A 17,197-nucleotide genomic window follows, 5' to 3' on the forward strand; every position below is an offset into this window, starting at 1 on the left:
ACGTGGCAATCAAAAATATAAAATAAACATTATAAATTATGGAAAGGTGCAAGGGAAGATATCCATTAATTGATGAGTCATTATTGACATTGGTCAACACTCCTTGCCACCCGTAGGATGATATGGTACGTGGTTAAAGAATATTTGTCATACAAACATAGTAAACAGACGATACAGCAGGAACAAAACATTTCCAGAATCCATTCTAACACTGTCAGCAACAAATACACACTATATAGAGTTATATTATGAGAACGTGGAAATAAAGATGGAACGTATTTGTATGCGGGAAAATGCGGTGATGAAAACGAACAAATCGAATCTAAAAGACCCACACACCAATGAGACTTTTGGTGCAAGTATATGAACTAATTGAATTAGTTCAACTTCCCAAGGGGTGTCCCATTGTTTTCTATCTCACAGGATCCCTAAAGTCAATGTTTTGCTCTCAGATCATTGAGCAAGTTACTTAGGAATGACAACTCCAAGAACGAGTGATATTTGATCTATATGCATAAATGCATTCTAAGATATATATGCTATTAAAACTATGATGATTAAGCTAGTATGAAGATAATGATATGATAAAGATATTGCTAAATTATCCTAATCATGATATACTAGCATGGATATACTATTGATATGAAAATGAAATGCTTTTAAATGTTTATGATGATGTTTTAACAAAGATAGGCTAAAATGCTTAGTAAATTAGACTATAATGTAGATGCATGAAATTTGGATTATATGAAAATGAGGAATGAGGGCTCTATTTATAGGGAAAATAGGGCAATAGATGGTTAAGATTGAATAATCTTAACAAGGGCTAGGATTGAAAGTTAATCAATCCATGTTTACAATTTTCACCAATGGAATGGTGACAGTTGTCAACAAGAGGTTGCTTGAGAGGAGATGCAAGAAGCATTAAATGCCTGAGAAGACATGAAGGTTACCCTAGGAGGTAAGGGTTAAGGTTAGGTTAGGTTTATCCAATGGATAAAGCTTTTACCCAAGGGGTAAACTCTTGTGCAAGGGTTAATAGGATAACCAAGGTTAAAGCCATGAATGCTTGATGAGACCCTTGAGTCAAAAGGATGGTTAAGTTAGAGGAAAGTCTCTAACCATGCAAGAAGGTTGAGTTAACCATTAATGGTTATGAAGATTTTGGGGACGAATTTGTAAGAGTCCTTTCAAATTTGGGGGAACTCAACAAGTTAGCTTGTTGAAGGAAATAAAGCCTTTAATGCATTTAGAAGATTTTCTTCCAAATTTGAGAAGTGACCTCCTCAAACTTAGGGAAATGATAGGATAAGAGGGATTAAGGCTAATTGATTAAGATTAGATGGGTTCTAGAAGAATGCTTAGAAGGCAAGTGGGAGATGTAGGAAAATGCAAGTGGATGAGGGAAAATGATTTTAATTAAAATAAATTTACTTTATTTCAACTAAAATAGATGCACTTGCATAAATACAAGTGGGGGATTTAATAAATAAATTAGATTTATTTATTTGCAAGGATCAATTTAATTAAATGTAAATTTAATTAAAAAGGGAGAAAGGGGAATAAAATAAATAAATATTAATATAAAATAAATAAAAAAGGGAGGAATGGGGTTAAAATAAATATTAAATATTTATTTAGGAAAGTGGTCAAATTTATACGTCTACAGTATTTTATGAAGATGAAACGATGGTAATCAGAAAATACATAGTCATTCTACGTATTACAGAATGTTAAAATATGACGGGACAATGGAATGTGGTGGCAGGTAGAAGATTCACGAGAGACAACGCCAAACATTGACTACTGTCAACGCAAGTGAGGAGGTGGCTACTACGAAGCCCAACTACGTTAATAATAACAATATCGAAGGATATCTGAATAAAATCATATACTTAAAAGAATTAATTTATAAAGACATCAGTTCGAATAAAGATATAACTAATGAATCGATTCATCATAGTTGTAACAAATATTTGTTAATTGGTTTGTCAAAAGATATGTGACCTTTCATGTAAGGAGACAAATGAATAGTCACGTCTTTTGAAAATAAGACAGACTATATAATTCAGTCTTCTGTAAAAAAATTGCATGAGAGTGATTCTGAAAATATAATTTAGATAGAAAAGAACTTTAAGATGTATATGGTGTGAAAAATAAAATAAAAGAATATTATGTGAAGAGTGTGTGAAATGAGATAATTCTGAAATTATATTTCAGATAGTTCAGGAAAGAAGAGAAGAATACGCAGCAGAAATAGAAAGAAAAATAATAGAAATGAAGTAAACATAATTATACTTCAGATTCAGAGAGGGTGAACAATGAGATAGTTATATCAGAATTGAAGACAAGATTATGAGAAGTTTGTAACTGATTATAAGAAGAATCGGTAATTAGATTATTGCAATTTTTCATATCAGAACTTAGAAAAGGTGTGTGGCATAAAAAGGAAAGTATAATTCTGAAAGTATACTCCAGATAGAGTTGTGTGCTGGGTTTAAATATTAAAAAGATAAAATCAGGGATGTAGAAGATGATACAGAATTTGTAAAAAGAATAAATTTGTGTATATGCTGTGGAAATAAATTGTGAATTCGTATAAAGATGATAAATGCTTAATGTTGAAGGTTTAAAGAAAGATCAGGTATAGAGTTATGAGAAGATTGTGAAAGACCCAGTTTCAGACTATAGCAGATTTGTGAAGCAAATCCAAGCAGGTTTATGAAGCAGAATTAAAGCAGATTACAGATAGATGTATGATCACTCAATGGGCAGATTATAGATAGATCTGTGAAAGGTTTATAAACTGATTTGTATCACTGATTTATGAGGAAAGTGTGGCCAGGTTTATATGACTGGTTAGTAATGTTCATCATAGCAGTTTGAAGAAAGGAATTAAGTGTCCATCATCAATTGAGAAAGCAACATTGTCAAGGTGGCAATTCAGATTTATATGAAGTGGGTTGGTGCTCACTAATTCTGGATTGGGGAGTTGGTGCTTCTAGTGGGTTGGTGCTCACAAATTCAAAAGTGGGAGTTGGTGCTTCCAGTGGGTTGGTGCTCACAAACAGAGTTAGGGGTTGGTGCCTACGGAATATTGTAAAAGAAGAAATATATAAAAGCATTGATTTACCGTGGTTTTCTCCTGTAAGGGTTTCCACGTATATATCTTGTGTTCTATTTTGTTCATAATAGTTATATTACATGTGAATGTTGATCAGCAATGAATTTGTTTATAAGATAAGTTATATACATGTAATTGAAGTTGAAAAAGTTTAAGTTGGTGAAATTTGTTGTTATACTGATTCACCACCCCCTCTTAGTATAACCATGTGCTCTTCATTCCCTTCCTATCAAGGTCGGAAAATATGACCTTGACAAGGAATTTTCCTTGTCTATGTCAATTTTCCATCTCTTCCACACTTATCACTTCAAAAATTCAAAACTCCAAGCAATTGACCTGACAACAATTTTTTACAATTTCAACAAGATTTTACAACTTTGACAACATTTTGTATTTTCTTGCAATTTTTTGACAATTTTGACAACATTTGCAAGAATTTTCATCTTTTGACCGCATTTTTGCAAATTGACAACTTTTCTTGCTCGATGACAACATCTTGCAAATTTTCAAAACTTTTAGCAATTTGACCTCAATTCTACATCCTGACATTTGTTCATAGATTCCGTGCTTGAAACACAAATCCTTGACTAGATTGAACACCAAGGACAAGACGTTAAACCCTTGAGACATTCCAAAGATCACTCAATCACACACAACCCGGATCGACAGGACACACCTCTCTTACAAACTTAGTTTAAAAACTACGATTATTGCCTAGCTAGGACGACTAAGCTAGGAAACAAAAAAGTGGGGGGCCCCCATTTGCAATGGGGCGTGTATGTTTGCAACATAACAAGTAGCTTAGTTATTTTTGTTGTGCAAATGAGGAAACTAGAATTTTAGCAAGGATTACTTGATATTTCTAGCTGCTGTTACTTTAATGTTAGTGTTTTTCTCATTTATATTTGCAAGATATGACTTTTGAGAAGACAAGCTAGTAAACTCAAAAATCGTGAATGATTTTCAAAAGTTTCTTTGAGGATCCAAATTGATTGCACTTTTTTTTTGTATATGTTTTAATTTTTTTTTGAATGATATAATAGAGGAAAATAGTATATTGATGTGCATTATGAGAAAATCATTTCGTTTTCCAAATTTAGCTCAGAACTAATGTTCTTGCATTTTTTAACTGTTGTATTTTTGTAAGTTGAAGAACCTTTTTTATTTATTAGTATAATAGGGCATTTCCTATGCTTTATGTTCATGCATAGCACAACTGAGGTATTGGGGACATGTTTCTTTTTAGTAATTAGTTACTCTTTGTATCTTAGGAAACAAGAAGTTAAAATACCAACTAGTTTTGTTCCTTCCATGTGCTTACTTTTATTTTTATGTTCCAAGCAAAGATAAGTTTTACTTTCTAACATAACTTTTCTTGATTTGTAATAGAGTCCTCGGCTTGAATCAAATTCAGGGTATGAGATTGATCACACTGAGATAGATTATACAGAAAAATGCACAATGCTTCAGGTACTATACAAGAATAAAATGAGTTATGTTTTAATGGTGAAAAAAGTATTTTGATACATGGAACTATTGATTCAATATTGAAATGGTATTTGAAATCCATAATATGATTAAGTCACACAGTATTTTGATACATGGAACTATTGGTTCTATATTGAAATGGTATTTGAAATCCGTAATATAATTTTCATATACCATCCAACATCCCTAAGATGATTTGGTTGGATGAAAATCTCATTATTGTGCCCCCAATTCTAGTAGCATCTTTATTTTGGGTTTTTTGATTGTCAATCCAATCAACATTCATACTTAAGAATTTATGGTAGTAACATAGATGGTAAATGAGGGGTCTCTCTTTTTTCACAATATCTAAAACAAAGTGGTTACTTTGAGAACTTGCCTACATTTCTAATAGCAATGCATTTGGTCAAAAGGACTAGTTGTAGGTTGCGGGAGCTATGAATTGTGATAATAAATTTAGGTCCATTATGCTATGTTCAAACTAAAATAATTAATAATATTTTAAATTGGGCCTAACTAGTCTATTTTTAAAAAGGACAACTTTAATATTATTATAGGTCTGATGCAATGTTTAAAATAAGTGTTTTTAACATTTTATTCAAATGTGCCTTTGGATATAATTTAGAACTAATTTTAAATATTTGGAGGGAAAAATAAATTAAATAAAAAATGAAATAAAATAGACGGCCCAAAGTAGCTGTCTATAAAAGAGAGGTCAAGGTTCACATCAAAGTATATAGTTTTGTCATTTCATTATTCCTTCCATTTTGGAGATCGAAGCATTCAAGGACAAAAATATTTGGTGTTAGAGATCCAAAGGATAAAAGTCCTCTTGGTTTCCATAATTGGACTCATCGTTTGAGGTGATTCTACTCAAGGATTGCATTTGGGCTTATTGATTGCTGTTGTTCACTGCATATTTGCAAGAGAATTATACCATATTGAAAGATCCCTGATGGATCCCCTTGTTGATCTGCTGTAGTTTTTAAATTAATAAACTATATCTTCCTGTGATTCCTTTGATGGTTTTAGAGAATAGACAGAAGTTGCAGAAGGTTTGTTTCTTTTTGTGTTTTTTGATAGTTTTCAAACAAGTAATGAATAATGAACAATAAACATGAAAGGAGACTGAAAATAAATAAGAGCATACAGCCAAATTTAGAATTGCTACAAGTTGTACTAGACATATTTTTGATTTGTAAAACCAAATAATAATTCCAATGCAGATCCAAGGAACTTACATCCACTAATGATGCCAAACTGAAAGGTGAATAGTGATCACGAATCAAGAATACCTCTAAGGCTGAATTCATGCATTCCTTACATTACACATGGGATGTACCTGCTGCAAATGGCGGCCCTAAGGCTGCAAGGATCACGCCCAAGCTGAGGAATCAATCTACCATGTTGAAACCCTTACTCTGCAACTTGAATCCACAATGAAGAATGGCGTACTCAATCTCTGTCAACAATGCCAATAACTGCTGAGGGCTACATCCCAACCAGTCTAGATCTTGGGGTTTGTGTCCCAGATGAAGAATCGCCCACTTAGAGCTAATTCGCAAAAAAAAGTTTGATTGTGTAAAAAGATAATAATGAACAATTTGGTCTTCATCTCCTTATATCTCCTTTCCTTTCCAAGACAAACCCTAAAAGGGAGTAAAGTTGGCGCATTATGAAAAGAGTGTTATTTTCTAATTATGGCGTCAACTATAGGAAAATAACACTAAATTGCAAATAAATAGCTTCAGGCATCCATAAAGACTCCGGAAGGTGAGAATCATGTAGCAAAGTTCAAGACCTTTCCAACGAGCTATAACACATAGGCATATCAACCTAGATGAAGCCATAAACCCCTTATTACTCCGAAATGACTAAATACATAACCTTATTTTAATTTATTTAATCGCTAACTTAGGAAATATTTAAATATATTAAAATATCTCCAGATATCCAATAATAGCCCAAAATGACCAAACAATCATGAATATAACTTTGTCACCTATCTGTGACCGATGCCGGAAAAGCTGAGCTAACTGGCAGTCCCATCCCTAAAATCTAGGGATGCTCCTAGAAACTAGGAAACTGTCATGTCCCCTCTTTAGCTCTGTCTAGCAGAGACATGTGAGTCAGCTTATTATGGGGTCTTGTAGGCTGACAGTGGTGGATAGAGACTTAGTGAGGATATTCAGTGTTTGGGATTTGGTGTTCTGGCAGTAGTAGACCAGTTTGGAGCAGTTCCTTAATTTTAGGAGGCAGTTCCTACTTTTGTGGAGGCTATTCCTACTATTTAGGAGGTTATGACAGTATCCAGGGTTGGGTTTCCACGAGACTATTCCTTGGTTTCAGTTTCAGAAGATTTGGGTATGTTTCCTAGTTTCTAGGAGCATCCCTAGATTTTAGGGATAAGATTGCCAGTGGATCCATGATTTCCAGTCACAAACAGGTGGCAGGTTCCGTTTCAGGCTTTTGGAGTCATTTGAGCCTTCTGCAGCTATTTGGGTTATATTTTTAATATATTTAAATATTTTCTAAGTTAGCGTTTAATTAATTAAATAATGCTATGTTTATAGCCATTTTGGAGTAATAAGGGGTATTTGGCTTCATCTGGATGCATATGCCCATGTGTTATAGCTCGTTGGAAAGGTCTTGAACTTTTCTAAATGTTTCCCATTTGTCAGGGACCCTTTTGATGAACGGAATTCTTTTATATTAAAAAAAGTGGCGTTTTCTCTATACTTGGTGACTAAAAATGAGAAATAAGACTTTATAAGCCTAAGCGCACTTTTCATACACTTTTAGGGTTCGAGCTAGAGGGGAGGAGTTATAAGGAGATGGTAACCTAATTATCATGCATCGTTTACACATTTTCATCTTTGATTTGGAGAATTTGCTCTGGAGAGCGATTCAGCATCTGGGACGAAAACCCCAGGGTCTTGCCAGTCTGGGACGTAGCCCCCAGCACAGTGGTTATTGGTTCTAGCATTCAGTTTCAGTGCCTTGGAGTTGGTACGACATATTTCTGGAGGATTTAGTGGACAGAGTTAGGGTTCAGCATGGAGGTTGGGGTTTCCAGCTTGGCATCACCTAACAGTCGTACGGCTGTACCTTGCAGCCATTTCTCTTACCACGTGGAGCTATGTAAGAGTGTTGGACATTTGCAGCAGCTTCATTCTTGATTGTAGTATTCACTCTTTATCCAGGTTGGAATCATTGTTATTGTAATCTTCCTGGAATTGTTTGGAATCACTATCTGTATAATTATTTGATTTAAATAATCAGAAATTTGCTTGGTACGATTCTGATTTGGTTGTGTATGAACATTTATTTCCAGTACTCTTTTCATGTACTTGTTCTTCAATTATTACTTGCTGAAAAACTATCAAAAACACAAAAATAAACAAACCTTCTGCAACTTCTGTCTATTCTCTAAAACCATTAAAGGAAACACAGGAAAATATAGTTTATTAATTTAAAAACTACAGCAGATCAGCAAGGGGATCCATCAGGGATCTTTCAGAAACACACCCAAACTCCCTGAAATTGAAACCATGACATGGTCCCGTGGAACTTCCAATATGGGAACTGCCACAACCTCCTAAAAAATAGGGAATCTCCCTAAAATCAAGGAACTGCTCCCAATGGCCCTCAAACTGTTTGAAATGCCAACTCCGGATACTGAATACCCGGCATGAGTCTCTATCCACCACTGTCAGCCTACGAGATCCAAATAATAGACCATCCCACTACTCTTCTCCTGTCACCTAGAAAGGGGACATTACACATATCATCAAATCAATATTTTTGGTCAAGTTTTCAAGTTTATATGTTGCAACTACATTGTTGCTGCAGTTTCACTACAATGATTTACTAAAGATTTCTGCTTGCGGAGGCTTGGATTGATTAATATTTGCAAGAAAATCACACATATTTTACTGGCTGATTGGAAGTCATCTTTAGATCATTGGTAGATGTAATATGGGTAATTTACTAAGGTTTGTTGCTGCTTTTGCATACATTATTATTGATTAAAATTGGCTGTTACAAATAAAAATCAGTTCTGGGGTTTCTAGGTTGGTGTTTCCATATTTATTGCTATTGGCATAATTTATCCAGCAACTCATCTAATTCTATGTTTATATTCGGTTAATTTCAGTGTGTAAGTGTTTAATATAAACATTGGTGAATGATAGTATAGCTGTCCATAGCAAATCAGTCATGAATTAGTATTCATATTTGATATATATTTGGCACATACAATTGGAATCTGTTGTTAATGCTGCATTTGAGGATGTATACCAGCATTATAAGGGTTTGAATTTTCTGTTTGGAAGTGTATGTTTGTAACTTTGTAATAACCCTATCGCTTAAAGGCCAAAGGCCACTATTGCTACTAAAATACAAGGGACATTACATTGACAACTTATATGTGTGTTTGAAAACATTAAAGGTAGAAGGATATTGAATCATCATTTCTGAAATTGGGAACATGGTTTTATACAAGATGGCAATCAAACAAGAGAAATTAGTTATGTTAGAAGCAACTTATTGTAATAGACATAACAAAAGGCAGCGATTCATTTATGTAAGCAAACAACAAAGGAAGCAATTAGTATTTGAAAAGCAAATGGTGCAGTTAAAGTTATGTTAATATTGGGATTCTATCGTAAGGAGGGTGCACTTAGGTCGAAGGCATTTATGATGTTCAAGTATGTGTGCAGCAACATGGGGGAGATTATATTACAAATGATTCATTAGCCAATTATATAATGAACAGCGACTAAATGGATAATTGAATAGTTGATTTCTTATATGGTCAACTCTTCAAAGTAGTTGATTCTCCAAGGAAGATAAAAGATGAAAACAGTAATTGATATCATTTGTTAAGAGTGCATTTATTATTAACAACAGTAATATATTACATCTGCAATGAGGTTTTGGAGAGAAAGGTTTGCATACAAAGAAAAGGATAGCGATCAAGTGTTAACTAAAAGGCAGTGACTATTTCTCAAAAGGTGCAGTGAACCATTCATTAAGAACAGCAACCATAATTAAAATGTCAAAGTAAACATTTATTTCATAGACAGACAGTGATTATAAAGAACACAAGTAAACAGCAATTACATAGATTAAAAGATGATTACTAAAATAGTAATTAGTATACAGAAAAGGGTGGCGATTTGTCTTTACAAATAATAATCACCAAATGTCAGCAATCAAGGTTAAGCAAAGGGTGTGAATTCATTGCTTGAGGTTTATTAGCAAACAATCATTATATATTTTTGTGGGTTGACTCTCTCCTTAGTCACCACAATTATATGAAAGGCATATTTTAATACAAACACATTTGTTTGTAAAGGGTGCCCCTTTTGAGGAAGGTGTATCTCTTCAGAAGCATGGTGTCTCTTGAGAGAAATATGAAGATATAAATGATATGCGAAAATCATATGAAAGGCGTGTGAAGATTATATACTATTATTGCACCCAATCTGAAGTGCTCACTTGAGCCTTTGACAACCAAGTAAGAGGGGGGTATCTACCCGTCCCATTACAAGGTAAATATGCAGGAGTTAAAAGCAGAATTATCAGACACAGCATCTAGATTGCAGAAGCCAAAAGAAGACATCAGAAACAGCCAGTAGAATTCTGATCGCAGATCAGAACTTGAGATTACATTGCATGTAACTAAAGACATTTCAGGCACAGTAACGTTCTTGAATTAAGATCCAAGACATCATCCTTTACATATCCATTCGGCATACAAATATACATTTATATTCAGACTTTATATGTCAAGATTATATCTGATTTCATTACTGAGTATCTTTGAACATTATATTGTAGTCTACATCAGATCATCATCTCAATAAAATTTTGCAAATAAGGAAGATCCTAAAACTGGACATTACAAGGTTTTATTTAGAAGGATGTGCAATATTGCATTTTTGCTATTTAGCTAGGGTTTGGCATCTACACTGATCATTTGATCATTGTTTCAACTTGCACATGTTTGATAAATCATCCATTTCCTAGAGTTGTCCAATTGGAGACATTACACCATCAATTTGACCAAGTTCCTTGTGATAAGTACAATACTTTTTGTAAATGTTATTGTTACCTATTTTTCGCTTCTAGCTGAAAAATAGGTTAAGATATGCTAGTTTTACAAAATGAAACAAGTGTGTACTACTTCTCTATTTTTGTGTTTCCAACTGCACTAAGGAATGAGCTAAAGATGGTATTTTTAAATACTTCTAGTCTGTAACAACAAAAGAAAGAGACATCTCATCAAAAGGAGAAGTATTTTATTAATATTCAAACGTGCGTCCCACACAAAGAGCCGTGAGACTAGCTACATGCATCAAGTGCAGAAAAGAAATATACAGATATGTATACACAAGTACAAAAAATGAAGAAGGCATGTTGAGAATGGAACCAGTCATTGCCTAAATGATTGGAACAGTTGAAGTAGACTCGACGCTGCCTTTGTCTTGCTGCTTCACCCTGGTCCGTATCTGCTTTCTTTCTGGTATCTGCAAAAGAGTTAAAATATGCAATGCGTTAGAACAGTTTGTTCTAAGCAATGGCTGACTACATTCCTAACATGTGTACTAATGCACGCATATATATATATATATATATATATATATATAATCCCTACATGCATCAGATGCATATAACTAGCATCGCAGATCATCTCGAAGGGCAAATATCAGATCAAAGGAAAATCACCATGCATATGCATATTTTTGCTAGCATGTTTGCTTCATGTGCAGGATTAGGAAAAGGGACAGCTTGCTGGTCATGAAATTCACAAAAATGAGTGGGGATGAATGAGGCTCCCACAAGGGTTGAGCCCAGCTCATGTGAAACAATAGCAAGGCCTCATATAATTAAGTTATATCAGAGCTGGTGATGAAAAAAGTGTAACAAAACGCAAGTATGCAATCACATGATCAGCCAATATGCATGCTAAGACTGTCCTTTTTAAAGGACGTGGACAAGGTATTTATGGACAAGGTATTTATGGACTAAGTATAGAAAATGCAACATTCAGTTTTTCAGACTCAGTGGGCAGCGAATAGTAAGGAATACAATGCATTTTCAGAATCATAACGAAGAGATTTTCTAACACAATGCAAGATACCATTAAACACAATTATGGAAGGCATGCAGTCATATTTTAGAAAATGATACAGACAAGAATCAAAGTCAGTATGGACAACAATCATTCATGCCACAGGTCACATGTCTTAGAAGATGTATGTAAAGATAGTGAAATCTTATCAAGCAAATGTTGTTGTTGTTGATACATACAAACCCTTGCAAATACGGTGCAGTCACTTTATAAGGAGTACAGGGGATAGTCAAGACAGTTTTGTAGAGATGATGACAGAGTCAAAGACAGTGGGATGCTTGGGGAGCAATGACTGTTGCAAAGCAAGGAAGTGTGCTTTTTATAACCTTATGTTAAAGACTTCGATGCGGAAGAGCAGTAAATGATCAGGTTGCTGTTATATTCAAAACAAAGGTAGCAGCAGCCATCAAAACATCAAGCTAACAGCTAAGTAGATGTCACATGAAATGAATGAATTATTCGAGGTGCATCTCTATCTGATTATTTGCAACTACATATCTTCCATGACAGCAAGTGCACGGATCTTCAAACAACATTAATATGCTTTTTCCAAGGGGTATAAGAGAAGATGCATGCAAGGAGCATGAACAAGATGTGCAAATATTTACAAATGATCATTAAGAGGACATTTTATGCATCGAGCCTGAAAATTTTTATGATAAACTGGAAGAGGCATTATTGATCAGACATTTCAACAATTCCAAGACAGTTACGTCCTTGCAAATGATATTCAGATTCAAGAGTATTTTGTTGATATATGCAGCTACAGTTTTCATAAAATACATATTTTAACGCACAGCATAATGGCAGATGACAAAAGGAGGGTTTATAATGTTTTTTCCCCCATTTTCAGTCCAAACAGTCATTCAGAGATGCACACAGCAATATGGTTTTCACATCTTTTTAGTTTTTTAAAAAAAAAAAAATCTGATTAAACCATTATTTCGAAAGGAATTATGCTCAGAAAGTCATTTTCAGAATTGAGAAAGATCAAATTGAAAAATGGAAACAGAGTGAAAATCTCCTAAAAACAGTCATTCAGAGATATACACAACAATATGTTTTCCACATTTTTTTTAAGAAAAATCTTAAGGGGTTTCATTGGCATGTTATGAAGAATGAAATATGTGGAGATTAAAACCACTATTTTTGGAATTATGCTCAGAAAATCAGAACCAGAACAGCAAAAAGCAAAAGGGGGTAAGCAGTGGCAGCCATTAATAGCGAAGGTACCTGCAATTCCTTCTAAAAACCCATGGAGACCTGAAAATCGCCCAGCAAGAAGACTACGCTACAGCAGAAAATAAAGATGAAATGCCTAGTATTTATTGAAATCAGAAAGCCGCTTCCAGAAGTTCGAAAAAGCCTTCAAAATGTGGCACGTTCGTGGCGGCCTGAGTGTTTGTTTTCAAAAACTCGAAATGCCCTTCATTCTCGCTCGAACCCTCATGGCGGCTACCTCATGACAGAGTTTGCCAAGGGGAATGAAGACATCAAAAAGGCCACGCCCAGAAAATACAGGAAAATCTCCACGGCGGCTCCCCAAAATGTGCCCAGAATCAACAAATACACAAAAGGGAGATTAGGTTGCAAGCGCCCCACAGGTCCAGCACTCATTTCAGCGCCTAGCAACAGCAAGCGACTAATTTTTTCCTCCTTTCATGCCCAGTTCAAACCCTAGCGGCGCCCAGTAGAGCTTCCAAGTGAAGTTTCCAAAATTTTGAATGAAGTGAGGAATGAAGACTTTAGGTTTTCATTTCGCCTTTGTTCTTTTTAATTTCCTCTCTCTTTCTCCCCGTGAAATACCTAAGGTGGGGGGGAGCGATTTAATGTAACATTTGCATTACTTCTTAAGTGATTTAAAATCACTTAATATTTTATTTCCAAATATCTTATTAAGTGATTTTAAATCACTTAAGAAATATGTCTTTTAATAAATGTAAATAAATGCATTTTTTAAAGTATTAAAAAAAAATAAAAAATATCAGTACTAATTAAACATGTGTTTTTTCCTTTTTTTTTATATATATTTATTGTAAAAATGTAATAAATATAATAAGGGAAATTATTTACTAAAGTGTAAAATAAAACACTTTAATAAAATATATTTTTTTTATTACATTTATTATTTAATAAATAAAGATAATAAAATTATCTTATTAAAGTGATTTATTTTATTTATCACTTTAAATAAAATAATTTTATTGTTTTTATGTTATTAAAACCTTTACTTTAAATATATAAAAAATAAAATCAAACAAATATTCAATTAGGTAATGATATTTTTTAAAAATCACTTTAACAGATATTTATTTTCATTTATCAGGAGGTCAGGGAGAGATATTTTTGCATTTATGAAGGCTTGCAGGCCTGTCAGGGATATTTCAGAGTCATTTATGATGCATTTAAGGGGTTTTATGATTGCAGATGGGTGGCTTGACTTTTTGGCTCAAGTACTTTCCTTTTCAGGCATGTTTGGGGCCAAGAAAGTGGGTTTTTTGAGTCTGCTCGACCTAAGAAGAGGAGGTGGAGTCTTTTTGACTACCTTGGAAAAAAGCATATATACTAGAAGCCTTCATTTTTGATGGGGTTCTTCTTCATTCATCTTTTTAGCAGACTGTAATTTCTAAATTCTCTCTGCAGGAAGGAATGTTTTTGTAACACATTTTCAGGAATTATAAAGCTTGGTGATACCTGTTTGGCAGGGATAATAGCTTGGCTTACCTCTCTACTCCTCATCTTTTCTGTTATTGTGTCTTTGGAGTTAGTCAGTTCTTTGTGGTTGGCTTTTTGCCCCCCTTAAAATTGCACTTTCTGTTGATGCCTTATACATAAACATATATGTTCTTGCAGGTCATAAGCGGTGTTTTTTAGTAATTACTAGTCTTAGGTTGTGAAAAGGGGTTTTTCCTCTCAGGACTGTGATTATCCAGCCTTCTTATGAAGTATTGATGCAAAGATCATGGGTTGTTGGTTAGTGTAAAAGAGGTTTATTATCACTGTTATACTGTGTATCTTTTGCTTAGTTGGATTTCAACATATCATCTGGTGCAAATCACCTTAGATTTAGATTTCAGTTTTACATGTTCTCCTCCTTACTCTTTTCCTTGAAGAAGCTGTTAGTTTAGGTACAAAATTTGAAAAGAACCAGCTTACTCTGGAGGTTCACTCCAATTTTTAGGCAACCTGCAGGCCTAGGAGAGTTCCCATGTGTCACAAGCTTGCTGAGTTGATAGCTTAGCAAACAGGGGTGCAGGTTCAAGTGATAACAGTTATTGCAATTTCCAATTTAATGGACAAGTTATATGGTAGATAGTGTATTTGCATTTTGGTATTATTTCTATGACAATAATATTATCTTATTTCTTTTCTGCAGGTCTGAGGAATGAACATGTATCGATTTCAATGTCATTCCTTTTCTTTTGAATGTTGTATATATATCAAGGCAGCGACGATCAAGTGGCACCTTGATCGGACATGTCTTTTAGACATGTCCGACCAAGATTCACTTGGTCGTGACTGTCCACCGATTCACTTCGGTGTTTATGATAACAGTTCGGTATCATTTGCATATGTTAATAGTTCGATATAAACACACCCGATGATGAATTGGTGTCAAGACATATTATGATATAAGCACACCCGATAATGAATCGGTGTCAAAGCAGATTATGTTATAATAACAATAACACTAACTAATAGCATTATATGCTATCTTGTTAATACCCCGATAGTATATTAATGCCAATTCATAAATGAATCGACATTAATATGCTATCGGGTTATCAGCCCGATAGCATTTAGATCGAGCTTAACATAGTTAAGCAGGTCGTCGATCTAATCCATATCCATTATCAATATCATAATCAAAATCAAGGTTACAGTCTGATAAACATATTCAGTTTAGATAATCTAATAGCATAGACGAATAAATCAAAACAGAGGAGATTAATGAGAGAGGAAAATCTTATCTTGCAGAAGCTACTAATGCATTAACACTTTTTGGTTTGATATAGATTCTATTGGAAATATTGTTGTCATTTATGTCAAAAAGAACACGATCTCTCTGCTTTTAATGTCCCCTCTTTCTAGCTAGGATTAGTGATCAAAAGTTAGTCTATCAACGAGTCCTCATAGACTAATGAGATGGGTAGAGGACATTTATGATGGTGTTTTCCCCAGGATTCAGGTACCATCTCAGAGTAGTTTGGGATTGAGCCAGTTCTTGATTGTGTCATCTTCAGGATGCTAGCTTGAAACTACATTAAACATCATCAGAAAGTGACAAATCCTAGAAAGAGAGTGACGTGCCTTCTTCCCAAGTACCCATGAGGAGAGAGAAAAGAACAAATTAAAAAGAGATATTTAAGTTGATGCATAGAATTTCATAATCTCTTCTTGGGTCACTTAAACCATATTTAGAATAATAAGTTTCACCTTTCCTATGTACCTATTCTTAGTGGGATAGTGAATGGGGAAGAGAGATAAAAGGTTGATATAAGTGGAGAAAACATATAACATAAAGCGTACGTCCTAAGTGGGAGAATTGTTATGAGGATAAAGTAACTATTATTTAATTCATTAAATTTGATTGAGGTGTTAGGGTTTCAACCCTAATTAGGCCAACTTGAGGAAAAGTTTTTAAAGGTCATTGGAGACTCATTTCTGATTCATGTTTTTGCTGATAATTATTTCTGCCCCATTGTAGAGCTTATCAACCTTAGGGTTTTGAGAACTTTGGAGACGGAAACCTCCATTGTTTTGCACATCTACAGCTGTGAGAGACCAGCCAAGGGTGTGAGGAGAAACTCCATATTCAGGGGTTTCCATTGAGCATCAAAGTTGAATAAGTTTTGTAGCAAATCTGAAGCCTCCTACTTGCTTGTGTGTGTGGCCATACTTTCTAGATTGGAAGGCTTGGAAAATATGTTTTTGGATCATCTTTGCACAAGGGTTGTATTGGCATATGAGAACAAGTTGTGTGAAGACCTGGCAATAGTTTTGAAGAGCTTCTTGGATCAGTTGAAGAGTTTTTTATAGTGGTTGTAGTGAGGTGGCTACTTGGCAAGCCAACCTCCTTTATAACTCTTTTGGTGGTTATCTTTGTCACAAACATTTCCCTTGGTGTCTGTCCCTCATCATACTCTCATCTCCAACACAGCAGTACAGTCCACAAGGATTGCAGCAGTTAAAAAGGGTCTGAAAACCATCAAATCAGACTTATATCAGGCTGTATTGACTGAAGATTTTGGAGTTCATAAACAATCTCAAGTCAAGGGATAACTACCGTCTAAGTACTGCAACACCATTGCCCCCAATGGACTACCTTGTGACAACAATCTGGAGTGGAAAGGATCAGATTTCTGATTTCTGTGAGCTAATTTTCTGAGTAAGCACCTCTTTTCTGAGTGAGCTGCTTCGCTGTGTGTTTCATCAAAGAGTTCAAT

The 17,197-nt window shown here is 34.5% G+C and overlaps 1 protein-coding gene across 1 annotated transcript in view; it reads left to right on the forward strand.

Annotated features, from left to right (window-relative positions):
• LOC131035405 (serine/threonine-protein kinase VIK) overlaps positions 1 to 17,197 on the forward strand; it is a 322,138-nt gene that overhangs the window by 43,841 nt on the left and 261,100 nt on the right. The window contains exon 4 of the mRNA XM_057967104.2: positions 4,514 to 4,594. Within this exon, the coding sequence (XP_057823087.2) occupies positions 4,514 to 4,594 (81 nt within the window). The remainder of the gene's footprint in view (positions 1 to 4,513; positions 4,595 to 17,197) is intronic.

This window comes from Cryptomeria japonica, chromosome 2 (genome assembly GCF_030272615.1).
Source record: "Cryptomeria japonica chromosome 2, Sugi_1.0, whole genome shotgun sequence".
Taxonomy (NCBI): Eukaryota; Viridiplantae; Streptophyta; class Pinopsida; order Cupressales; family Cupressaceae; genus Cryptomeria; species Cryptomeria japonica.